The sequence below is a fragment of the Uloborus diversus genome, chromosome 5 (genome assembly GCF_026930045.1).
Source record: "Uloborus diversus isolate 005 chromosome 5, Udiv.v.3.1, whole genome shotgun sequence".
NCBI lineage: Eukaryota > Metazoa > Arthropoda > Arachnida > Araneae > Uloboridae > Uloborus > Uloborus diversus.
Genome location: NC_072735.1, coordinates 176,866,640 through 176,892,894, shown reverse-complemented (window position 1 = coordinate 176,892,894; position 26,255 = coordinate 176,866,640). Strand labels below are relative to the sequence as shown.

The 26,255-nt window shown below is 37.8% G+C and overlaps 1 protein-coding gene across 1 annotated transcript; it reads left to right on the top strand.

Annotated features, from left to right (window-relative positions):
• Window positions 1-1,263: 1,263 nt before the first annotated feature.
• On the top strand, window positions 1,264-24,972 carry LOC129222504 (pyruvate kinase PKM-like). The gene is made up of 10 exons (XM_054857016.1): window positions 1,264-1,402; window positions 6,113-6,204; window positions 7,367-7,501; window positions 8,959-9,145; window positions 9,717-9,859; window positions 12,259-12,386; window positions 14,597-14,747; window positions 18,392-18,711; window positions 19,854-19,972; window positions 24,401-24,972. The coding sequence occupies exons 1-10, from the start codon at window positions 1,264-1,266 to the stop codon at window positions 24,568-24,570; spliced, it is 1,584 nt and encodes a 527-aa protein (XP_054712991.1). The 3' UTR covers window positions 24,571-24,972.
• The last annotated feature ends 1,283 nt before the right edge of the window (window positions 24,973-26,255 follow it).

Sequence of the window (26,255 nt, the reverse complement as noted above, 5' to 3'; positions counted from 1 at the left end):
AAATCACAACACAAGTCTCGTGCAAAGAACATAGTTAAGAAATTGCGAAAATATTTTTAATGTGAAAAATTATCGTAATCTGCTAACTTTACGTAATCAACTGAACTTCGATGTCGAATGTTACAGTACATGAAAAATGGTACTACTTTTTTTTGTTTGATTAAGTTTCGCAAATTTTGTGAGTTATTACAATTTGTAAAGATCGGCTTTTGTTCATTCGCGAGACTTAGTAACTTGGGATCATCAATATCGGCGAGAAAATTTTGATAATTTTGCAAGCCTAGCTTTTATATGCTAGGCTTTGGTAACATGATCGCTTGGCGAAATTGGTGACGAATAATGTTGTGGCAATTTATTTTGCATTGTATATGGAGCATGTTATTCAATAATGTTTTGTTTGAAAAATTATTTGACATAATTTTAACTTTGGCCCGATTTTGATGTCCTAATGTTTTTTTTTCCTTTTGGAGCAATTTTTCAGTTTTGATGGAATTTATAGAGAGACTAAGGTTGGCTTAGAGTGTGACTCTAAGATCCTTTCACCTCTACCACGTTACCGTAACTTCGTCGGAACAGATTTGGCATAAAACCCCGTGTCGCCAATGTAAAATTGAACATTTGGTAGAAACTGAAACTTAAAATTTCCCATCAAAATTTCAAACTGTATTAACAAAAAGTCTTATATTGAGGCTGTACCCACAACTTATTTTCAGGGTTTAAATACCTTTTTTTCAGTAAAGACTATCTTCTTTGTGAGCCTACTATTTAGGACAAAATTATGTGGATCCCACTTTACCGTCAATTTTCTGGGAGTATGGTCACGTAGAATTTACAACAAGATTTAAAAATATAATTAAACTTCTTTTGCCTAACTAGAGGAAACAAAATGCTTACTGCTTTTAAAACGTCGCCAAAACCAATATTGCTGCTACTTTAAATTTTATTTTTAACCTTTAAACAAATCGGGTCATTAAACCAAGTCTAACAATTACACTAAAATGCGGGAAAAAAAAGCGTAATATAACTTGGGGAAGCAAAACGCTTACTACTTTTAAAACGTCGACAAAATCAATATTGCTAAAATTTTCAATTGTTGGTGGCAACGTTCAAACAAATCGGGCCATTAAACAAAACTAAAAAATACACTAAAATAGAAAAAAAAAACTAATTCTCAATTTTTAAAATCTTACTCAAATTTGCCCACCCACATTTTTCCCTCTGATGGGAATCCTGATTTCGTCTAAGAATTTATTTCATTTTCAGATGTCAATACCGGTGAAGAAAACTTCAGCCCACCAGTTAAACGCAGCCGAAGAAAACTGCCTAATGGATCACTTGGGTGCTCTGGACATCGACTCCCCTCCCATCTACCCCCGGCTGACCAGCATCATCTGCACTATCGGTATTTACTTTTAAGTATTTGATATTTTGGCGGCACTTTGGGTGGAGACCTAGGAATGAGGGGTAAACATACAACTATAGCCTGCTCAATTTGCGACCTGTCACTTTGTTGTAATTAGGCCAGCTATTGGGCCGGTGAAACCAGTCAAAAAAAACTTGAATACGTTCACTGCTATGAGCACTCAAAAATATTTTGATTCCATGCCAAGAGATTCGTCTGTGGGTCACTGGTATATTTCCTAATACAGTAGACCTTCATTTTACGCGGGGGTTACGTTCCACAGAAATGCCGCGTAAATCGAAGCCACGTAAATTGAGACCTAAAAGTATTGTTAAAATAAGGGTTAGGTTCCGTAAATAAAAAAATACTTTTGTACTAATTCTTTACTAATAATAAAGCTGTAAGTCCCTCTGTCTGTCAGGATCTCTGTGACGCGCATAGCGCCTAGACTGTTTGGCCGATTTTCATGAAATTTGGCACAGAATTAGTATGTAGCCTGAGGTTGTGCACCTCGAAGCAATTTTTCAAAAATTCGACGTGGTTCTTTTTCTAATCCAATTTTAAGAACAAAATTATCATAAGATGGACGAGTAAATTACGAAACTATCATAACGTGGAACCGTAACATGGGCACAAGCCAATTGGCGAGAAATTTCATCCATCCATACATTATCAAATATACAGGCAAAACAAAAAGACCTTTTAATTTGCCATTACGGGCAAAGCCGTGCTGGTAGCACTAGTACATAATAAGTTTAATGTGTACTTATATCGATTTTTATGCACGACATGCATAAAGAAAACAAACTAATTTCGTGTTCTGATTATAAAGAAGAACTGGTTATGACAATCTTTTGGCAGTCATTAAGAATTTTTCTCTATAATTCTTTGCAGAGCACGAACGCATCCATGATCACTTGCGTCATTTCCATGATGGAATCTTCCTTCACTAACAAATCAGAAAGATCATTTCCATTATCTAGGAATGGCTCAAAATTTTCATTGTGAACGGTTTTGGTTGTGTGTCACCGCCGTCGGTGTCCTCGTTGGTTTTGGCCTCCTTTGTCGCTCTTAAAAGCTCTTCTTCCAGTGAGTTCTGAACTGTGTGACTTTAATAACTTTAATTCTGGAAAGAGCTCTGGAACCAATTGCATAAAATGTCTCTAGGGGCCCAAGTACGGTTGTTAGCAAGCCAAAATGCAGTTGATTACATGTAATCTGCAATCTTTAGGAGTTTGGATTTTGAAAGAGAGGAAAATGTTATCTGCTTGCATTGCCGCATCCGCGTAAAACCGAAACTCATCCAAATAAAATAAAAGGTGTCAAATCTACAACCGCGTATAATCGAAACCGCGTAAAATAAACCTGCGCAAAACGAGGGTCTGCTGTACTGTTAAATAAATTTAAAAAAAAAGGGGGGGGGGTGCACTTCAGCAGGACTTTCTGTTAATATGGGACACTACGGGGAAGGTTTCTTCAAAAAAGAAAAGCATGGACACTAGGGTGGAACGAAAAAAAAAGTTTTTGATTTTTAATTTGCCGTAGTGCGGAAAAGTTGCCTTTTCATGCAAACAAGATGTAAAAAAAAATATGAAAAATATTGAAGCACGTCTTGAGGTGCCGCAAAGAGCGTAATGTTTTGCAAAACTGCAATTTTTGCTACATTAAAAAAAAATATTTTTATTTCAAATTTATCTTTATATTCTAAATGCTGTCGAAAAGCAATTTTTATGCTCAACAGGTCGCAAAATAACTTTTTTTTGTTGTTGTTCGGATTATGTCTTGAGGTGCCGCAAGAGCGAAGTAAGTTTTGCAAAAACGCACTTTCTGCCGAATGCACTGGCATCTGGGAGCTTGAGTCATTGCAGCAGCAGATGTGTAAATGGGGCGGGGCTGGTCAGCGGTGATTTGTGTGAGTGGAGCCAAGCTCAGATCAGGTGTCAATTTCTTTGTCGAGTTGAGTTAGTGAGTAACGTAAAATTTCGTTAGTTGGTAAGATACTTCATTGTCGTAAGTTGCAATAGCTCAGTCTAAACAAGTGCAGACGAGACAAATGTCAGAATGTCCTATTTTTGGAATCTTTAGCGATTTCAGTGAAGTTTTTCTACCTACTTATGAAGATGTAATGAAATGCTACTGTTTTATTAGACACGGCCTAAAAACTGCGGCTGGAAAAGATCTTTCTGTAAGTGAAATATATATGAGTTTTTAGTTTCCAGAATAGATTACATTTGGTCAAGAGCTTCTTCGAGACAACAGAAATATAAGCCTAATTGATTCTTAGATGGTAAAACAAAAGAAACAAACGAATTTAAAGACAAAATAGGTCAACAGCTAGAAACCTGTTCTAATCTTCCTGTGGTTACTTCCTTACCTATTGAAAATAACGTTCTTTTTGAGAACATACAGGACATAAGTACCGATCACAAATATGTATTGGATATGTACGTCACTATATCAAGTGGGACTTGCTCACTAGATTTATCTTCAAGGAACCTGGGAAAACTTCCCCACTCCAGATGACTTACATTTGCAAACCGTATATTTCGATTGTACGTGGCAACTAAAAATCCGACTGAAAATCTCAAGACTCTGACTCAGTACATTGTTAAAGTGCGGTAAAGTATAGTTTCCTTTATATGGGCGTGGCATTTCGCTAAAATTGTTTGTAACAAATAATAATACTGAAATATATTAATAGTAATCATTATTCATTCATACATTTTCAAGAAAGGATCCATTTCTTGTATGGATCAAGTGGGCAATGCGTATGCTCCTGTGTGGTTTAACATCAAGTTAAAACCTTCTCGTATTTACGGCTCTAAACATTTATTTGAACGTATCTTACATTCACGATATCTCTCTCATGATTTTAAGAACATTATAGACCGGGTTATATAAAGAAGTGGGTATTTTGATGCAACAGAAAATCTCCATTTGGCTATGTTATGCAAAGAGCGTAGAAATGTAAGAGAGCTTTGATTACGACGTGTGTTGAATGCAAGAACACAAAGTAGAGGCGGGGTTAAGAAGTTTAAAGTTCAACGAATAGTTTTTGCTGCCAAAGATTACATCGATTTGATCTCATGGGATGAAAATGAAATAACTGAACCCCCCTTGGTAAAACATTTGTCTAGTGAATCCCTCAAAGTGAAAATTGTAACCCCTAAGCAGCTCTTAAAAAGTATGGTTCAGTCGCAGGAGACGAAAAATTGACTCAAGAGTTATTTGGAAAAAAAGAGTTATTTGGCACAAAAAAAAAAACACTTTAATGTGTCAAAGAAGTAGACACAAACATCATACAGGTTTAACCATTTATTTACAATCATTAAGAATACTTTAAATGGTAAAAATGGATTGTTAGAATTGTTAATGTCTTTTATAGTATACTAGTGATACCCGCACGGCTTTGCCCGTTGTAGAAAAATTAAAAGGTCATTTGGTTTGCTTGTATATTTACAAATAATGTAAGAAGAATTTCTCGCCAATTGACTTGCCCATGTTACGGTTCCACGTTATGACAGCTTGGTAATTTAGTCGTCCATCTTTGATTAAAATTGGAATAGAAAAAGAACAAAATCGAATTTTCGAAAAATCGCTTCGAGGTACACACCTCCCATGCTACAAAGTAACTTTGTGCCAAATTTCATGAAAATCGACCGAACGGTCTATAGGCGCTATGCGCGTCACAGAGATCCAGACAGAGATCTAGATCTCCAGACAGACTTTCAGCTTTATTATTAGTAAAGATTATGATTTTTTTAAAACTGTATTTTGTAATTAATATTTTTTTCCTAATGTAATGCTTAAAAAATGTATTTACTGTCATATTTTGTGCCGTTATATATAGTAGGAAAGCATAAAAAGGAATTTCATTGTTAAATGGAAATTTCGGTTATTATCAAACTTTAAACTCGTTGCGGCACCTAAAGATGTTGTAGTAAAGCAATGAAATTTCTTCTACTTCTTTTTAAACTTAAATGACAACTTTCCCCCCTACGGCAAACCAAAAAAATTGGAAAAAAAAAAAAGGTCATTTTCGTTCCACCCTAATGGACACATGGTCATTTTTTGCCCAAAGTAAAATTGTTAGTGCTCTTAGAACTCATTTAAAGTTTGGCCTCTTGTGGATCTTCTTAAAAAATATATAAAAAATCTATAGGGTAGTGACCTTGTTAAAAATCAGTGTAAATAATAACAACACTGATTTTTATGAACTAAGTTTTGCGCTGGCAAATCCGAGAAGACCAACTTTCAAAAAGATTTTGTTGAGATCTGCGATATTATCAAAGATCGATTTGTTTATAACGCATGTTAATTTTCATTAACCCTTATATTAGTTATAAAAATCTGATGTGAACACCACATGACTTCCTCCAGGATTGTCATTCCAGAATTTTCTTGGGGGGTGGGGGGGGAGAGACAAAGGGAATGTAATAAAGGCAATTTAGGTAGTAATAAAATTTTTCGGGTTATAGAAATGTGTGCGGTATATTTTAAAACACGTTGGACGACTATTATCGTTAGCATGCATCAGCTCGTATGATAAGGTTATGGGATGATTGGATTGGAATAGACTAAATGGATTAGAAAATGTTAAGAAATTTTACTTTCACGAAGTTGGATTTGTCTACAGAACATGGTAAAGGGAAAATATTCGTTTAGCTTTTTACGAATGAGCATGATTTGTGATTTTCTGTCTTTTTTTAGGCCCCGCTTCCCGTGAAGTTGATACCCTGGTTCAAATGATCAATGCTGGCATGAACATTGTGCGATTGAATTTTTCACACGGTACATATGAAGTATGTACTACATTTCCTCTTTCTTCTTTCACGTTCAATTTTTTTTTTCTTTTTCTTTTTTAACATCCTGTTAGTTCAATTACTGAAATTATTAATGTACAACGTACTTCTGGTTGCACTGCTTATTTTGAATTCAACCTTAAAGAATTTTACTTAATTCACCGTAAACAAAATCTTCGTACAAGTCAGCCCACGGATTACATGTCATTGACACAAGTCCAGTTAAGACGTGTCTATCAGAATGAGGAAGGGGGGGGGGGGTAAAAATTTGATGCGCGTGTTCCCTTTACTTGAATGTGATTCTGCTTAATTTTGAGGCTAACGTACATCTGCAAAAACTGACATCCCTGAAAACTAATTGATCCGTCTACTTCCGCCAATAAACCGGATGTTTGCCTTTGCATTTACTGTTCATTTATTTATTTATTTATTTATTTTTTGAAAACTCAATGATTGCCAATTGTTTTTTTAATTCATTTAGATCGATACATTAATTCGCTGCTTTTTCATTCGCTGCTCAAACTTTTTTTTTAAATGTTTGCCCGAATTATGGGAATTAAGTATCCAACCCATAATCTCTGGTGTAATAAATACATCGTTGTATTTGCCAATTATTATCAAATATTAAAATATTGTTCGGCAAAACATAATTATATTGCCCAATTTTTAAAAGAAGCACGAAAATCGAACATTGGAAGTTGTATAGTTTGAGAATGCTTCTGTTTTGCGCGGAAAATATCGAATGAGTTGTATTAAAACTAGTGGAGAGTTGTAGCAAATTTCAATTCTCTGAACATGGAACCAAGTTGCAAGTGTTAGTGCTGTTTTTATGGAAAGAAGGAGCGTTTTTTAGTTACGAGTGATAAACGTGTAATCTTTCAAGAACACGATTAAGGTAGAAGGGGGGGGGGGGGAGGCAGAAAATGGAACGTAGCATTTCAATGATCACAGTGAAATAGAAAATGGTCAAATAGACTGCAAGTTCCTCTGAAAATAGTTGTTTTCGAATGCCTAAATAGGGTCGGAAAATGGTATTTTATATGTATCTTGTGCAAAAGAAATAATGTTTTGAATGTGTTAGTTTCTACTTGATGCAATATCAATGCCACGGTTGGTATTCGATGTTGATACGTTGATTTTGTAACATAATTTTCTTTTTCAGTATCATGCTGGTACCATAAAGAACGCCAGGGACGCCATTCAAAAAGTGGCGCAACAGGAAGGACTCTCGTCTTGCCCGGTTGCTATTGCACTCGACACAAAAGGCCCTGAAATCCGAACGGGGCTCCTGGAAGGGGTGAGTTGCTGATTTTTTTTTTAAACTCAACTTAGGTCAGGCATATGTTTTCAGTTCTAGTCCGCATGGGCAGTTTATATTTCTGTTGACTTCGATGACCGTTAAAGATTGGCCTGTCTAATGCTCTCTTACTTGAAAGTTTCTCAAACGAAATGTCAACCATTCTTTTTTGAACAAAGTAGTCATTTTATTAATCTGATAGTTTGGAAAAAAATCTTAGTTTCCGTTAATTTAAAACTTCACCTGCCAATCATTTCCCTTTCGAACAGCTACTCAGTGCAGAGCAATTTTGATTCAGGAAATCAATGTCGAGAATAAACTGCTTTACCTCAAGGAGGATGGAAATCTCCGTTGAACTGCAATTTGAACTGGCGCCGGTTTTTTAAAACAAAACTGGAATCTGAATCGGCATGCACTGTGTTTCTACCTTCAAGAACTAATATTCATTGCAGCATATAATATAAACACTGCTTCAACGTTACTTTACTGTCAACGGATCGGAAGTAGGTATCGCTCGATCGTCAACAGTTTGATAAACTTTTGAAGCACTAAAACAACCACCAAAAGTTTTATAGTACTTTTAAGCTGATATGAAGAAAAAATTAAAATATCCAAATGAACGACACCTTAAGCAAAACATTTGGAGACCAGTTCAATCTTGAAAAAAGAAATACCCTTGCAATATCCGTTAGAGTAAGCTACATAAGAGAAAACTGCCCCCTTATTTTGTTAGATCAGCTTATTTGCAATTACTTGCTTATTTATTTTGCTTATTTAATTGCAATTTATTTATTTATTTTTATTAGGTTTATTATTATTGCAATTTCTATTATTTATCAGTATTATTGAAGTCCAGAAACGCAAGTGTAGGCCATCTTTGATGACGTTAAGGAAAAGGTTTCGAATCTCCCTCCCGGAAACTTTTCGGAATTGAAGTTCCAAAAAGACAATTTTAGACGATCTTGTACGACGTTAGGGGGAAGAGTCTGGAAACCTCCCCCGGACATTTTGCAAAATGTAAATCTTAAAGACGTGATTTTTCATTTTTGATGTCTCAGGCAGTGTTATTTGAAATAATAGTTTCAGTGACTTTCCCTCAAAAATTTATCGAAATTAAGTTCAAAAAATGTCAATTTTAGACGAACTGCCCCGGAAGTATCACGAAATGGAAGTTCTGAAACGAAATTTCCGAATGCCTCTTTCAACGGAAATAGTTCGGGGACCTACTCTTAAGCTAAATCTCAATATTTTAGTTGTTTTAGATAAAATGCTGTGGCAAGCTCCCCTCCCCCCAAGCATAAACAAACCATATAGGTAAGTTAAAAAAATCAATCGCCCCCTCCTTGAAACATTTCTGCATCCGCCTGTGTAATCCTGATGAGTTTCAATTTTGATTACTCTTTGGCGAGGTTTGAAAATTCTCCTCAAATCTTATCTGTTTCTCGTTCCCATGCTAGGGTGCCAGCGCCGAAGTAGAAATGGTGAAGGGCAAGATGGTGAAGGTGACGACAGACGACGCTTACATGGAGAAGTGTTCAGCCGAAACACTGTGGCTGGACTACAAGAACATCACCAAAGTCGTCGAGCCGGGCAGCCGCATCTACGTTGACGACGGCCTCATCTCCCTCGTTGTCAAAACCATCGGTAAGAAAATGCAACCTTTTTCTGAACTCGCCCGTTGAGAATTTTCTGGTTAAAATTAGCAAGAATTTAAGCTTATTGGCTCACAAAGCATAGAAAAACCCGGCAGAAGAATTTTTTTCAGCAGTCTGTGACCCCAGATTGAAAATTCAAATATAGTCTGCAAGATAAACTGACGTTACATTAATCTTCAAATTAAAATCAGCACCGAGAAATGCTTAAAAATGAGACGCTAGTCTAAAAACCTACGTGTACACAAGCTATCTGTAGATTCCAGAAATACGGTACAAATCTTCATTCGCTGAAATTTAATAGATCAATTTTTTCTTTGTTTTTTTTCTTCCTTCTCCAACTAAAAAATAGTCTGCAGGCTTTCTCAAGAATCTGCGACTCACGTCGAAGCATCGCGCTGTTTCTGCTACCGGGATGAAAATAACACTTTAATGTTTGTGGTCTAACTCAGGAATTCTTGTTTTGGTCGTTCGGTTGATTTGACAAAAAAAAAATTAAACTGCTAATGATCCTCTTGCAATTATTGGACTTTTGATTTTTACTGGTTTCTGTTGTTTCTCAGGATCGAATTCGATAGATTGCGAGATCGAAAACGGTGGAATGCTGGGGAGCAAGAAAGGCTGCAATCTGCCCGGAGCTTTGGTCGACTTGCCGGCAGTTTCGGAAAAAGACAAACAGGATCTCTTGTTTGGAATCGAACAAGATGTGAGTTGTTTTACCTTGCCTTGTAGTTTTCTTTATTGCTGATGCGTAAGATCATGAGTCTTGTTTTGCATGCTGTTTCCTTCGTTAAGCTTTAATAGACTTCGGATTGAAAGGTTTGTACACTGGTGAACAATTGCTAAGGACGGATTCCAATGGGCTATGTAGCACGTAAAGAAGTAATGGAATTCGATGCCAAGTGAAATAAATCAATGCTAGAACTCGAGAACATTGCAATGACGATAATCTATTGCGCTCTGAAATCCAGAAGGAATTGAAAAGTGTTCAAAGGACGAAACGGTCATTTTGGGCTGAATACGTAAAAGTGAATAAATGTAATTACTGCCCCCAGGCGTTTTGACGTAAGATGTCAATATGAGATACGGCTACCATGGAGAGCGATGCAAGCTTCCAGACGCCATATGATACTTTATACAACATTATCCAGCAGCTGTTGGGTTAATTTATCACATTCTTCTGTCAGTCACGGATAAGGGTGCCCTTGCTTATTGGAGGGCGTTGTCGATCAGCAAGACTGCTTTTCAAAGTATCCCATTTTTTATGATTCAGATCTATAGAACGTGCTGGCCATCCGATGGGTTGAATATTTTGAGTGAGCAAAGACATTCCTGGACGGCGATTGTTAATGGCATGTTACGTTGCCATCCATGAAAACGAATTTATCGCCCACAGAACATGTGAACATGGGGCAGTAGAACAACATTAATGTATCACTAGCCGTCATAGTCTTGTTTGGAAACACGAGCGACGTACGGTCATTGATCATAATCCTATCCATACCATAACACAACAGGATACTAGCAGGGCCTGATTAAGGCACAGGCCTACTAGACCTGGGCCTGGGGCCCCATCTTCCTAAGGAGCCCCAAATTTTTAAAAAGCATATGCATAGCATTACAAAATCATGTATTTTTGTGAAAAATAATAAAAAATCATCTTTTAGTAAATGTTATACATTATTTTAACATTATTTTGCGTTGACTTTAAGTAATGGAATACAGAGGGGAGGGGGGGGGGCTCCAAAGCATTGTGGGCCTTGGGCCTCACTTTTAGTTAATCGGGCCCTGGATACTAGTCCTTTTCTTTTATGTTTGCCAGTTAGTATGCTGTACCACTATCATGCCAGGTTAGTTGTCGTCCACAATTAGACGACAGATTGAACCTGCTTTCATCTGAGAATAGTACACAAGCCCAATCAACTTCTCTCCAAATGCGATGCTAAAGACATCATTACAAACGAGCAAAACATTGACTTGTAGACAATGGGATGTACAAAAACTCATGGGCGTCTAGTCTTTCTGCATTCAAACGAGTGGCTACAGTTTTCCGGAATATTTGCTTGATAGTAGCAGCAGGAAGCTTCTTTGCTACCTCAGTAGCTGTGTTGCGCTGGTTCCTTTTCTTTGCTAGCACTAAGTACCAATCTTCTGCTGACATCGTATTGCGTACACGACCTCCCTCGTGTCATATGCTACACATTCCATTTGTTTGAAATGATTTCCATACTCTAGAAACAACCCTGTGGCTGACGTTGAACTCCCTGGCAACATCTAAATTTTTCTGCCCTTCGATGTTGCCGACCACTCAGCCACCCATAAAATCATCTTCCAGATGTCAGGAAGACATACCAAAAAATGAAAGTTCATTAATTGATCCATCAAAATTTGCTTTTGAACAACATTGGTCATCACGCGCCCAATCTTTTATATCGCTAATCAGCGCTATCACGTGACCAGCAACGTCGTGATTCTAAAATTTATATACTCACAACACGTCTTACAGTGTCCTGAATAATTTCCATATTTCTTTACTTTCCATTTTGTGGTTGCTAAGGTTGCTATTGACATACGTCCTTAGCAATTGTCCATCAGTGTACAATAATAGAGTGGTGCAGCCGGGCAGCAGAGGAAGAGATTGTAAGAAATTGCTTTACTATTTTTGCGTAAAACCATAGTTGGCATTGGCATAAGGCTAAACTGGCAGTATACCAAAGATCTGATCAGACTTTCTGTAGCCTTTACGATGCTGCCAAGTTAGTTCGGTCCCAGATAGTACTAGAGTAACTGTTTGCCTGACATTTCAACAATAATACGGACATATGAACATTTTCAAAATATTTTATAAACATTCCTGCGACCTAAATATACAGTTTCGAAACTTTAAATTTTCCAAGTTATTATACTTCTATTTAGTTATTTTTAGCAACTTCTGAGGAAAAATTATGAAAGACTTTTTTGTGTGTGTGGTGTAAAATATTTTCTGCAAAATGTTTTAAAAGGAAATTTTCTGCCACTGTAAATTGTTTTATTAAGCATTCTTTTCACAACCGATGTACCGATGTTGTGAAGTTCTGTTTGTAATTTGTGTTCTGCGAATTCCAGGTTGACATGGTGTTTGCCTCTTTCATCAGAAATGCCAAAGGAGTGAAAGAAATTCGGGAAATTCTCGGCGAGAAAGGAAAACACATCCTTATTATTCCCAAAATTGAAAACCACGAAGGTGTCAAGAAGTAAGTGAGCACTTTACCTCTCTTTTAGAGAACTCGGTTGCAATTTTTGTAAAGTTTATGATGCCTCTTGAAAGTAATATTATCGGATAAGAAGAGAAAAAACGCGTTCATAAAATTTTTTAAAGTCCTCACATATTATGTACAAGACAGATTTTAATCCTTAAAATTTATTTCATGAAATCCCCCCCCCCCTCCCCGAAGACTTCTCATTTTATTGGATGAATGGTTTTTGGTCTTCAGTCTTCGAAAACCCTTACAGGAGAACGGGCTTTTGTGATCAAAACTCAAACTTTTCTAAAATCATGCTTGATAAAAAGCTCAATCATATGAAACTTTTATTTCTGTGAACCTTACTTTTCACTCGGATATTTCTTTCGTCTTCTCATTCATTATCTCTTTAGGTGGGTTTGACAACCTAATTAGTTAGACCTGATATATGCACAGCAAAGAAAATTGTTTTTATTCATCTTTTGAAGTATAGGTTACCCGTTAATACCCGTATGGTTATGAATTTTTTTGCAAATGTCCGTGTAAATTGTCGCGGATGGTTCCGTGATCTTTCTGATAGGGTGTTGTGTGAAGTTATGATTTTCATATACCATGAATTTAGGAGTGCGGGAAGACACTTTTAGAAAAGTTGCTCGGAGTTACCACATGCATTGCAAACTCTCACTCAAGCATCTCCTTAAGCAGCTAAGTTTAGTCTGCCCAAGGATTATATGGAACTGGCCGACTTCCAGTTAAGATGAGTTCATCTGAATGAGGGACAAAAGTAAAAATTTGATGCTCGTGTTCCGCTGATTCGACTCTTAAATTAATTTCTAATTTACATCTACAAAAGCTGTCATCCCTAAAATTTAATATATGCAATCATTTCCGCCTGAAAACCGGATGTTTTCCTATCCATCTAATCGTTGGTCAAACAGTCAGACTGTATATTGAAGATAGTTGATCCAGATCTACTAAAAGCTTGTTCAACGCACATAAAATTATAATCTCTCTTATTGCACTCTTTATATTCATCTTGCTGGATGGTACTGAATTTACATTCCCTCCTTTTTGGCCTTCAAGGTTTACACCATAGATCTTAAAGAATTACAAGACACTGCAAATGGGTGGAGTCAATGAGACTCATGAATAACTTGAACAAGCCGCGATTGTTCAGACAACTCTTCTGCCTCAGCCGATTGGTCAAAGCTGAGAAGTTTTCGTCAGGTGATCTGCCATAATGGAGTCGGTAAACTGAGATTGAACTGCGACAGCTCCGTCAATAATACATTAATACAAATATGGAATACACATACCATGGAGGTTCAAGGGGGAATACTCATTTTCTACCATCCTTCCATCTACATCATTCAACGGATCAGATTTTAAAGCTAGCTCAGTTCAGCTGATATATCGGTTGTATTTTACCATGAGACAGTCTTTAGGGATCAACCTGCTTAAAGCAGTGGAGTTGGAGTACATTTTACGCGAGTCTGTGAGTCTGTCTTATAGCAAACATCCGGCAATGATGAAGCAGAGTTATTTCGTAGTCACAACATGAAGCAGGTTTGATTGTCACATGACATCCTGCTTTGCCACGGAGAAAGAATGCTGTTCAACGCATTTTTAACTAGATATTTTTTGCATAACGCAAATAGGCATTAGTAATAGAAATCCAATAATAACCAACGATCACCAATGAATTATCATGCCAAAGGGAATCAGAAGATCAGTCACGGGCCAATCAAGAAGATGGCAGGTTTTTTTCGGGATACTTCCTTTCTTCACGACTCCAAAACAGGAGTAATCTCTCTGCTGGAATATTTCCTCCGAATACTCAAACCACACTCAAACGCGTGGATGCACACTTCACGGACATCTTCTTTAAGCTCTGGTTTCCTAGAAGCAAAATCAGCGAGCTTTGGCGTAGCTTCTCGGCGTGACCCTGAAATCAAAGACAAGTGATTCCGACGTGGCCACTCACGACGTCGATTTTGCTCTGCCGCGCATGCGCAGAAGAATCAAGTTTTCCTCTCGGCGATAAGCGACGCCGAAGGTTGGCGATTCGCTCCTAGGAAACCAACGCTTTAAATGTAGTATCAATTTAAGAAATTACGTACAGAACAATATTCGCTTTGCTTATATTTACATCTTTATGTTTTATCAGTGTATGAAAAGATAAATGCCGCGAAGCTTTTGAAACACCTTTGAATCTCTTGCAGGATCGACGAGATCATCGAAGCTTCCGATGGCATCATGGTCGCTCGAGGTGACCTCGGCATCGAAATCCCCACCGAGAAGGTGTTCCTGGCGCAAAAGATGATGATCGCCAAGTGCAATATCGCCGGAAAGCCCGTCATATGCGCGACACAGGTGAGTCCATGGAGGATATATGTAGAACCCCTATAATTGAAGAGGCCGACGCATCCGCCATTTTGGAGCAAGCGTACAACAGGGAAAGCTACCTTTATTGGCAATTATACGCCAAACAGGGAACGAGAGTCGAGGGCGAAGGTGAACATTGGCGAAATTTTGGAAACAGTTGGCGTCGTTTCCAGACTTAATTATCCATTTTTTTTTTCTTTCTGCATCTGCTGGAAATCTGAAGAGCTGAAATCCTTTTTTGGAGCTGTTTGCACAATTAACAGCCGAACAACCACCCATTTGACTCACTTTAACACATGCTAAAGAAATGTAAACATCAGGATAATCAGGTAATCAGGAGCAATGCTATCGCTACGACGCACTCGATCAAGTTCGCTCCAAAATGGCGGATGCGTCGGCTCCTCCACTATAGGGGCCTTAGGTATATGATAACCTACCTCTACATCTTATTATTCCTACATCTTGGGTGAGTCGAAGGTCAAATTCGTCACACTGTCTTAAATGTTTTGCAATAAAATCTGTTAAAAACAGTTTTTGTCGATGTATGTGATTTTTGCGACAGAAAATGGTTTGGTGATGGTCGTAGCTGTGTTGCTGGGTAGACTTAAGTAATAAAATAGCAAAACTTTGAATACATTTCTTCTTTGAATTAGGTAAATTTGTCATAAGACCCTTTAGGCATGGACTCAAAAAAGATAGCATATAAAACAATGCTGTAGTCGAGATGAGACGCTTATTCATTTTGACTCCAGTATTATGTGTGTGTTTTGCTTTTATTTTTAAACAATTACATTCAATTTTCTAATGCTGGTAATTTAATACAATAATAAAATGGATCTAATTATAACAATAAATAGTTCAACCATCACTCACTGTCTGTCAACATTTAAAATTTTCAACGCACTTTATGACATTTTTCATTTGATTCGAATCATAAATCATTTGTTCCACCAAATATCTTCCAGCGTTCATGTTGAAATAATTTGTCAATAGTAATGTAAGCGGGAAACATTAATAACGTCCGATCTTATACATATAAAATCTGAGTATCTATCTATCTATCTATGTCCAAGCTTCTTCTCCCGAACGACAGTGAACTGACCATCGAACCAGGTATCGATGGATTCGTAATCCTCCCGTCTTCATGTTTGGCTATTTAACATAATTCTCCGATAATAATTAGCGGAGATATCAATTAAAAACTTTTAGTTATGACTCTTAGATTTCAAAATCAAATCACTATTTTTCGAAGGCTTTCCTCCATTCAAATTATTATTCAGTGCTTCATCTCAACTTTTCGCAAACAACGCTTTTATTAAAATGTATAGCGTGAAGAAAATTATTGAGATGAAAGATCTGTTGCCATTTTTTTTCTCGAATACACACAGGTAAAATTCTTGTTTTTGTTTTGAGGCTTTTCCTGTAATCACAGAAGATTTAAAATGTTTACTTTTTGGGGTTTTTTCCGCAATCTGCCGCAAAATTTCACTGATTTTTTTTTTGTTTTGGTTCAAGCCTGAGTGTTGAACTCGCGTCACTTGACATAACTTTTATTTTCGAGGTGGACCGTGCAAAGCCGGGCGACGCAGCTAGTAACTTGATAAACTTTGATTTGAAATGGAGTGACCCCTGTAGTGGCGGGCATACCTTTCCTCTCACGTTACAGCTAGATATAGTACAGTAGTTATTGAAAAAAACCATTGCTTTAATTCATAATCAGTCAACTTTTTGTAATATCTGTTTCAGGTGAGTATAACACTGGTTCTTCTGTGTTTGCGAACAAAAACACGTGTATAGTTTGAATCTAATAAGGCTTATAGTGAACATAGATAAAACGTTTCCATTTTCTAAAGTAGGTGTGCGTAAAACTGGTTTGGGAGGAAAGGCATTTATGTTTTATGCAATTGGTGGCATGTTATTGCTATTATATTCAGTGATCAACGTTTGATTGGAATAAGGTCGGATCCAGAAAGTATTCAAGGAGGGGGCGATTGATTTCAGATACTTACCTCTTTATTAATTCCCAAACCTCTGCCCCCTGACAGCATGGAAGATAGTCTCAAAATACTATTTTGTTTTTCTTTTTCGAACTTTTTTTTAAGAAAGATTTTGGAGGAGTGTACTGAACCCACCCCTTACCTTAACGTCATTAAAGGTGTCGCATAATTGTTTTTTTTTTTCACTTAATTTTAAAAACTTTTTAGAGGGCAGCCCCCGAGTCTCATCTAAGATTGTCTAAAATCGAGTTCTTGGAACTTCGAAAAACTTCCTATAAAATGTTTCGATTCCTATCATTAAAGTGTTAAGAGATGTGCTACAAATGCGTTTTCAAACCTACAGTTTTCTGAAAAAAATCAGAGAGGGAGAGCATCTCGTTTCCGTAATATTATTGAAGAACGTCTAAATTATGTTTTTGGAACTTAAGTATCGAAAAAATGTCGAGGGAGAGTTCCTGTGTCTCGGCTCAAGGAGGGGGCGATCGCCCCCATCGGCCCTCCTTTGTATCCATGGTTGCCAGACGTCCCGAATTTCAAAGGATACAAGTTGTATCCGTCCTTCGATTGGAATGCATTCGTCAAAAGTCGCTTCCCTTAAATAAATAAATAAATAAATAAAATTAATTTGAATTCTGAAATTTTGAATTCAAATTATGTTTTTCGCAATCACGAGTTGCGACAGGGCCCTACTCATTGGGGGCTATTGTTTCTAGAAACAGCTCCTGTCCCCCCAAGCATATCCTTCCTCCTAGGCGGTTACGTGTGTATAGTTGTGTGTGTGTGTGCGTGCAGGCGTGTGTGTATATGTAGGCACGCGTGCGTGCATGTGTAGGCTTGTGTGTGTACGTAGACCTGTGTGTATGCACGTAGGCATGTGTGTAAAGGCTTGTGTGTATGAGCGTGTGTATGTGTGTGTGTGTATGAGCGCGCATGTGTGTAGGACATGGGTGCCTTCGACCAGGAGAAGCGGATAGCTCAGGACTGGAGCAGCCGCGCCGCCTGCAGAGGCCGGTGGGCGGTGGTGCTAGTGTCCCTGGTCCAAGCTGAAAAAGGAACCAGACGCCAAGGACGGTCAAATAAAAGCAATAAGCAATCGTGATTGCTCAAAAGAAAAAGAAAGAAAATTAATTTGGATTCAAAATTTCAGAATTCAAATTATGTTTTTCGCAATCACGAACTGAGACAGGACGCTACTCATTGGTGTTATTGTTTCTAGAAACGGCTCCTGGTCCCCCCCCCCCTCAAGCCTGCCTCTCCGCCTGGGCGGTTAAATGTGCATAGTTGTGTGTGTGCATAGACCTGTGTGTATGCACGTAGGCGTGTGAAGTCTTGTATGTGTGTGAACGTGCGTGTGTGTAGGACATGGACGCCTCCGACCAGGAGATCGGATAGCTCAAAACCGGAGCAGCCGCGCCGCGCCGCCAGCAGAGGACGGTGGACGGTGGTGCTGCAGAGGCTTTTGGTCCAAGTTGAAAAAGGCACGGACGCCAAAAACGGTCAAATGAGAACAATAAGCAATCGTGATTGCTCAAAAAAAAAAAAGAACGTTCTAAATGTTCCGAATCTAGACATGGTGAACCTAAAACTAAAAGGTATATACACTTTTCTCATGCACTCATTCTGTTCCTTTTCCAGATGCTGGAGAGCATGGTGAAGAAGCCCAGGCCGACCCGGGCCGAGAGCTCGGACGTGGCCAACGCGGTGCTGGACGGCGCCGACTGCGTGATGCTGTCGGGCGAGACGGCCAAGGGCGAGTACCCGGTGGAGACGGTGCGCGTGATGCACGCCATCTGCTGCGAGGCCGAGGCCGCCGTCTTCCACCGCACGGTCTTCTCGGACCTCATGCTCAAGACGCCCAGCCCCACCGACGCCACCACGGCGGTGGCCATCGCCGCCGTCAACGCGGCCATGAAGAGCCTGGCGGCGGCCATCGTCGTCCTCACCACCACGGGCAGGTGAGACCGGCGCCTCCTCTGCGCGCGCAAAGCCTTACCACATAAAGGGCGGTTCACTTATCGGCCGTCCGCCACGTCCGTACCTATTTTTTCCACACAAAACAGGTTTTCTTTGCTGGTTGCCATGACAGCAAGCTATCTTGGATGGGACCGCTTTCGATCAGAAGAACTTTAATATCTGACAGCCGTCAAAAGTAGGACAGCATTTCCTTGGTTTCCGCCAAACAGCCCGCTCTTCTCTCTGGGGTGTGAATTCAGCCACGTAATTGATGTACGGCGATTGTATGTGAATGCTACTCTGTTATACAGTCTGCAGTCCATCACGTCAAAAAAATACAGGATGGACGGGACGGACGGCCGTAGTGTGAACTGCCTTTAAGACTTCTAACGAAATGTAATACAAGGTGGTTCAAAAAGAATGGTGCGATTTGAGACGCGTATTTTAAGAGTAGAAATGGTAATGAAACGTTTGTTTTATTTTAATAGTTTTTAAGATGTTACATGCTCCCACCTCCTGACGCCTGAACGATATCGCACTTGTGCTCAAACTCCTAAGTAACACGTAACATGCACGCAGTCACGGAAGCAATTGCTGCTAACCCACAGTGCTGTCTGGCCACGTTTGCAATGAAATTGGCAAGCAGCCGGGCAAGACGAGTCTATGAATGAGGGGGTAAAGGAAAAGTTCTATGCTCGTGATTCTAGTTCAAATCAATGGGACTCTGCTTCAATTAGACGCTGAAGCACATCGGCAACAGCTCGCATCTTTCAGAACTAACAGATGCTTTCATTTCCGCACTTATTGCCTCCGGTTTATCGAGAGTCAGATTAAAAGGAATTTGTCCCGTACTGTGCTCTCTACTCACAGTATGTTTTCAAAAAGAAATTTATCCCGTACTGTACGCACTTAACATTAATGGAAGGAGTGTGTGAATTGCAGGGGAGGGAAATTTAGAATCCAATATACTCATAAACTCGCATTGCAGCAGCGGAAACAAATTACTGAGTAGACTCAGAAGTAGAATTAATGTGTTAAATATTTGTACACAACCAAAATTTTCCTTAAAAATTATTTTTCTTACATTTGTTAACTGTGGTGTTTAAATTTACTAACTAATGATTATTTTTTTTTTCTCTTTCAGGACGGCGCATATGATTTCCAAGTACCGTCCTAGGTGTCCCATTATCGCCGTTTCACGGACGGGCCTCACTACTCGACAGGCTCACCTGTACCGAGGAATTGCACCCATCCACTACACAAGTATGTAGCAGAATATAAACTTGCATGCTGCTTTAAGTTTTATACAATAAAACTAGCCTGCGTGTCCGGTGTTGTACGGGCTACTTAAAAAATGAAAGAGCTGTTCAATTGATGTTTTTGTATTATTCTGACATCAGTTTCTAAAGCGCTAAGGAGTAAATAATTACGCGTAATGCAAGGTTTGCAAAACACCAGTAGAGCATATTTTTGGCAAAAACCTCTTTAACGTTAATCATATTTATCAATAATACAAGTTATGAATATTTTCAATTAGCACAAAAGATGAAAATATATGCATTCTCAACTATAATATGTGCTCACTTTAAACTGAATTAAATCTGATAGAATATATCTGAAATATTTACAGTGGCTCCCAAAAGTGTTCGTACACTTTGAAATTTTTTAGTAAAACCAAAATAACTCGAAACTGAATTCGAATATGAAGTCCAATATTTTTTCACATCATTCCTATGTCATTCTAAATACAACCCATTGATTTTTTCAAAATATTGACGGATCTTATTTTTGAAATGGGTCAGAAAACGAAGAGACAGAGAAATAACACGCCACAAAAGTCATCGTACACTCAAATATTTTCGAATAAGTTCATGATTAAAATCATATACCGTTTTATTTATATTTTTACATTGTGTTGATCCTCAAGAGTCATTTGGCTTTAATTTTTTGTTTATTTATTCCTTAATACTGTGTTTATTACTGTAAAATGGCTGGTATTCGTAAAAAACCGCAAACACCATTCAAAATTTGAATTTTTTTCCCACAGCAGGGGTAAATTGGTTTGAAATGTCTCTAAATTAGTTAATTTATTTGTTTGTATAGTAAAGTGCTTGACAAAATGCTTTGAAGAATGGAATCGGACCGAAAACAAGGTAAGAAAAGGTCAACCGGCAAAGTTGACAAAACGTGATCGGAGATTTAAAGTTAAAAAAAATTATGAAAAATACACATTTGAGTGCTGTAAACGTTTCTGCAGAGTTAAATGAAACATATTACATTTAATTTTCACCTAAAATTGTTCGCCAAGTTCTCTGATTAGCTGGATTAAATAGGACCTCTTCCCGCAGAAATTGTCAAGGGTCGTGCGAAAAACAGAAACCTTACGCTTTTCGTCGCAAAATCAACTATAAATAAGCTAAAAATGTTTTAGAATCACGTCTTACTTACAGATAAAAATTAATTTAACATTTTTGGTTAAATTGTTGTATAACTGTAAGTAGAAGAAAAAATTAGACAATTAATCTTAAGAACTTATTTGAATCAGTTAATCAGGACGGTGGAGGTGTTCTAGTGTGAGGGTGCATATCAGCATCAGGACTTGGTAGTTTGTAATTTTTTGATGAAATAATGAATCATGCTGTTCCTTTAAATATTTTAAAAACCAATTTTGAACTCTTAGCCAAAAATTTGGTTATTGGAAACAACTTTGTTTTTTATCAACATAACGATAAGAAGCACACGGTTTTCAAAATTTGCGTCTAGTGCCACGAAAATTGCCCTAAAGTTTAGAAAAAAAAACCCCCAAATCTCCAGATTTTAACTTAATGTAACGTATTTAGAGGTATCTGGGGGCTAGATTACGAAAATAGGGCTTTAAAACGAAAATAGATCTAGAAACAGTAAGACTCGAAGTGTGGTAGAACACTTACTCAGAAATTACGCAAAAAATAAAGAAAGAAAAAGAATGAAATCTATTCCCAGACGTTTAAAAGGTGTTATGAATACTATATGATATTCTACTAAATAATAACTTAATCAAAAGTTAAATTATTCAATAATATGTAGACATTTTATACGAAACGAATAAGTGTACGAAGACTTTTGTGAGATAAAATTTCCGGCACTTTTTGGTTTTTGATTTTTAAAAAATTAAGTTTTAATATTTTTTAAAAACTTTTCATGTAGTTTTGTTAAAAATTTATCATAGATCTTATAATTAAATGCCTATTCCGAAATATTAATTCTAACCAATTGATTGATGCATATTTCGTTGTAAGTTGTAGGTGTACGAAGACTTTTGAGAGCCACTGTATGTACAATTACAATCAGCTTTTTACATAAAATGACACACACTTTTTTGTTGATTACGTGAAACTAAAGCACCAAGACTTATTAAATACCAATAAGCATTAATTTAATATCAAGCCATCAGATTCCAATTAAGCTTTAGTTAAAATCCTTAAAACAATCTTTTTTGTTCAACTCTGTTTCACTTAAAGAAATCCAAACAATCTTAATTTAACGTGTTCTTTTAACGATACAAACTGTATTGCAAAAATCGAGACAGGAAGGAAAAAGAGAGTTATTACAATTCGAAAACTCACCCATGTGACGGAAAAAAGTCCAACAAAATAAACATAATTAGTCGCACATCCTAAATGTACCCAAATATGAGGCCGTTGAATGATAAACTTACACTTCAATCAATAAACATGACTAAAGAAACATTTTTCATATGCTGAAAAGAGTTAAGAACGTTGAATGTGAAAAAATAAGAAAGGACAGACGATAAATGTCCGAATAGAGCAACCAATTTTAAACTAATTAAAAATGAAATTCTGGATGGAAACGTTGTTTTAAGATTTGGACAGCAGCCAAAAAAATCTCTTTTGACACAATTATTAGAATTTTATTTGCTCACCCATATGCAAAATGGCAACAGGAAGGAAATAAAAATTCCTGAATAGCGTTATGTTAATTAACGTTTTAATTAATATCTCCGCTAATTAAAGTCGTACAATTATGAGATTGGTCCTATTGTTTTCTTTGGAAAATTTCGAATTGATCGGTATCTCGTTTGACTCCCGATTCGCAGTGGTTCTCGAGAAGATCGATCTTCAGACGGACAGACAGACACGAACAGATTTTAATATTATAGTGGATGGATAATGCGCAGGTAGGTGAGATTCTTGGCGAAGTATTTGGCAAAAACCCACATTCTCTCTCTGTCCATCCCTCGCCCTTCTTTGGTCAATTTTACTTTGACTGAGGAAATTAAAGTTTCCAGTGATGGCCTAGCACATGGTGGAGGCAAAGACTTATCACGGGATCATAATTCTTGTGCACTAAAACGTTTTTTGGTATGTTGCACCAAAAGATGGTGCAATATAAATTTCTTGGCTACAACCGATGGTGCATAGTTTTACTGTATTTTAGTGCAACATAAGCAAGTAAGCACTGAAATTTACTTATGTTGTAGCAAAATGTATGGTAAAATCGAAGCACCATTTTTCAGAGTCGGCAAATTTGCACCTTTCTTGGTACAACGTACCACAATTTTGGCGGATTCCGTATTTGGCGTCTTTATCTCCATCATTGTGAAATCAAACTCACATTAAGTTTTTAAGAACCACTATTTCTATTTTATGTATTTAACCAGCCCCTTGCGGCGGGTTGGTGTAAACCTATGTTACCCGAAAGTATTAAAGTATTGGCTTCGGCGCTACTTGCCGCCTGAGGCAGTTTAAGTCAGTGAAAGAATTTTAATTGACGTATTTAGGACGTAAACTACATTCCTTTAAAGGAAAACATGGAAAAATCATCGCATCAAAAAACGTGCCTTAATTAATTCCTTTCACTCGAACCCAAGCATTATTGGCTTGCGGTCAGCTTCCGCAACGTTCCAAACAGGTGAAACGTTACTGAAATTTGACATTTTTATTAATATATCCGCGAATCAAAGTCGTACAAAGTCGACTTTGTACGACTACTTGTACGACTACTTTTACAAAGTCGAACCAGGCTATTCATGATCTTCGTAAAATTTCGAATATTTCGATACCGGAATCAAGCTGCAAATCGCTACCGTTCTCGAGGAGTTAGAATGACGTAGATACGGTCGGATTTTAATATAATAGATTTGTTGAGGAGACCTGCAAGACCTATGTGACGAGAAAGAAAGTGGCATCGTTCGTTTAGCTTTTCTCGCGATTCCGAAAAGATTTGACTCTTTCTACTAGAATACTTCCTTTGATACAGTAAATGAAATGTCTCAAATGTTGCAGTTCTACAGTTTTTTTTTAATTTCCAAATGGTGAGATTTTCGTGATGTACTTTTACCTACCTGCTCCCTACACAAAAAGCTAGCTGAAGTTTCTTTGGTTGCGTTCGACGAACCTCACCGGTCGACCGGTAAGTAACCGGTTACAAACCGCAGCGTTCTATCATCTATCGGTTACCTCACCGGTTACCATTTTAAACTGTTGTTTGGTGGATTGGAGCACGTGATCATTAGCTGTCATGTGATTAACTAACGGGGCGCTACCGGTCGAGCTCGTCGAACGTAAGCATAATGATTTTGTTGTGGTGAAGTTTCTTTTTTGTTATGTTGATAAAAGTAATTATTTTTTGCTTTCTAGAAGTTTTCGCAACTTGAAATGTCGAATAATTTTTGATTTCTCGTCTTTGCAGAGGAAAGGTTACCCGACTGGACACAAGACGTGGATGCTCGCATTCAATACGCCGTAGATCTCGCCAAGAAGAGGAACTTGCTGAAGAGTGGGGACAACATCGTCATTGTCACCGGTTGGCGACAAGGGGCCGGAGCCACCAACACCATGCGCATCATCACTGTCCAGTGATCTTCATCATATGTGTCGTACCCTTTCACTGCCTGTTATTACTGTGCCCCCTTTTAGTTGAGAAGTATCGTTCCTTCCACGAAGGAACGATTTCGGTAATTTATTTGGAATCTTTTCCTTGGAGCTTTGTTTGGCTTTTTGACTTTTTGTGTGCGCGGCCGTACTTTTATCGACCTATTGTTCCTACGTTGTTGTTGAAGACAAAACAAGTGAGGAGGTGCTGCGTATAGAGATATATTACTCGTTGTTACAAAGAATATGGAATGTGTCCTTTATGAAGATGTAATTTATAAATTATTGTGAACTGCCCGTGGAGGCAGTCTTGTTTGTTACGGTCATTTTTAGGGTAGCCATCTGTGATAACCTTGTCAAAATAAATAGTTTGTTCAAAAAAGTAGTTGGTTTTAATGAGATCAGGAAGATAATCCTGCTTAACCGAGTCCGATCAGTGAATCAGTGTCTTGGCTCACTTGGTAACAGAAAAGGTTATTCTTTTACTTAGAAGCTTTGCGGAAAAGATTTCAGCCAGCGATAGTTCGAAGGCTGCCTAACTACTGAGGAGTCCGTCCACACAGGGGCGGATACAGAATACCATTTTTGGGGGGTGGGAGGGGGGGCACTTTAAAGAAAATTGGGCTTTGGGTCTGAAATTCTGAAATTGCTTGGATGTCAGTAAGAAACCACAAATCAGGAATAAGGCACCTAATAGAACATTAATGACAGTAATCCATGAAATTACACAAAAAGTTCCATTCAAATAATCCGCCAGCTAAAAAAATAAATGTATATTTTTTCAGCAGTTGATAATAAACCACGCATGTTAACTGCTGAAGATAAGCGTGGAGTCTCATTAAAATGGAAAATCATTAAAAAAAGGGGCAAACATGGCGACGACATAAGCGTTATTTTTATACTTTCGGTTACGTAGAGAAAATGAGTCACCAAGTCAAGTGGCGTACCTGCAACAGAAAAGTACAGAGAATTGTACTTTCAAATGAAAAGAAAGGTGATGTTTTCACTAGCATCTGTGATCTAAAACTGCGTAATAACTGTATGGAACATGTTTCAAGAACAAAAATACGATGTAGTAGTGCCTTAAAGTGAGCAAGAAAACATTTTAATAAATCGCCAATTACTAGCGCCAAATAGAAACCATTCGAAAAAGTTTTTTTTTCGCCAAATTCATTGCTAAGTTGGCGATAAACTTAGAGATCATAATTATAACGCTATATCGCCAAATTATGACATCGCTTAAAATTGCATTGAAATTAACACTGATTTGTGCATATAAGTCCTCTTTTGGAACATTCGAATGCAACCAAGAAAGGAGGTTTACAACTAGACCTCATTCAGAGTTTAGTTTACATACAAAATTCCATCTTTCTACCGTTCTTCAGTTATGGGAGATACGTACACACAGAAGTCACCCGAAATCGTGATAATTAACTCGGGGTGGGGGTGGGGGGGGGGAATCGTGAACATTTGCATTTCGGGCGTCCATACGCTCTTGGGTGCATATGCACGTACGGTCAGGCCGGGAAAAACAACTCGACATTCATTTGAGAATCGGGGTTGAGCAAAATTTACATTTAGGGCAATATTTGAGTGAAATTTTTTTCGCGATTACAATACTTCCTTTACTATGTAAAAGGAAGTAAAAACAATCAATGCAATATGATGCGACT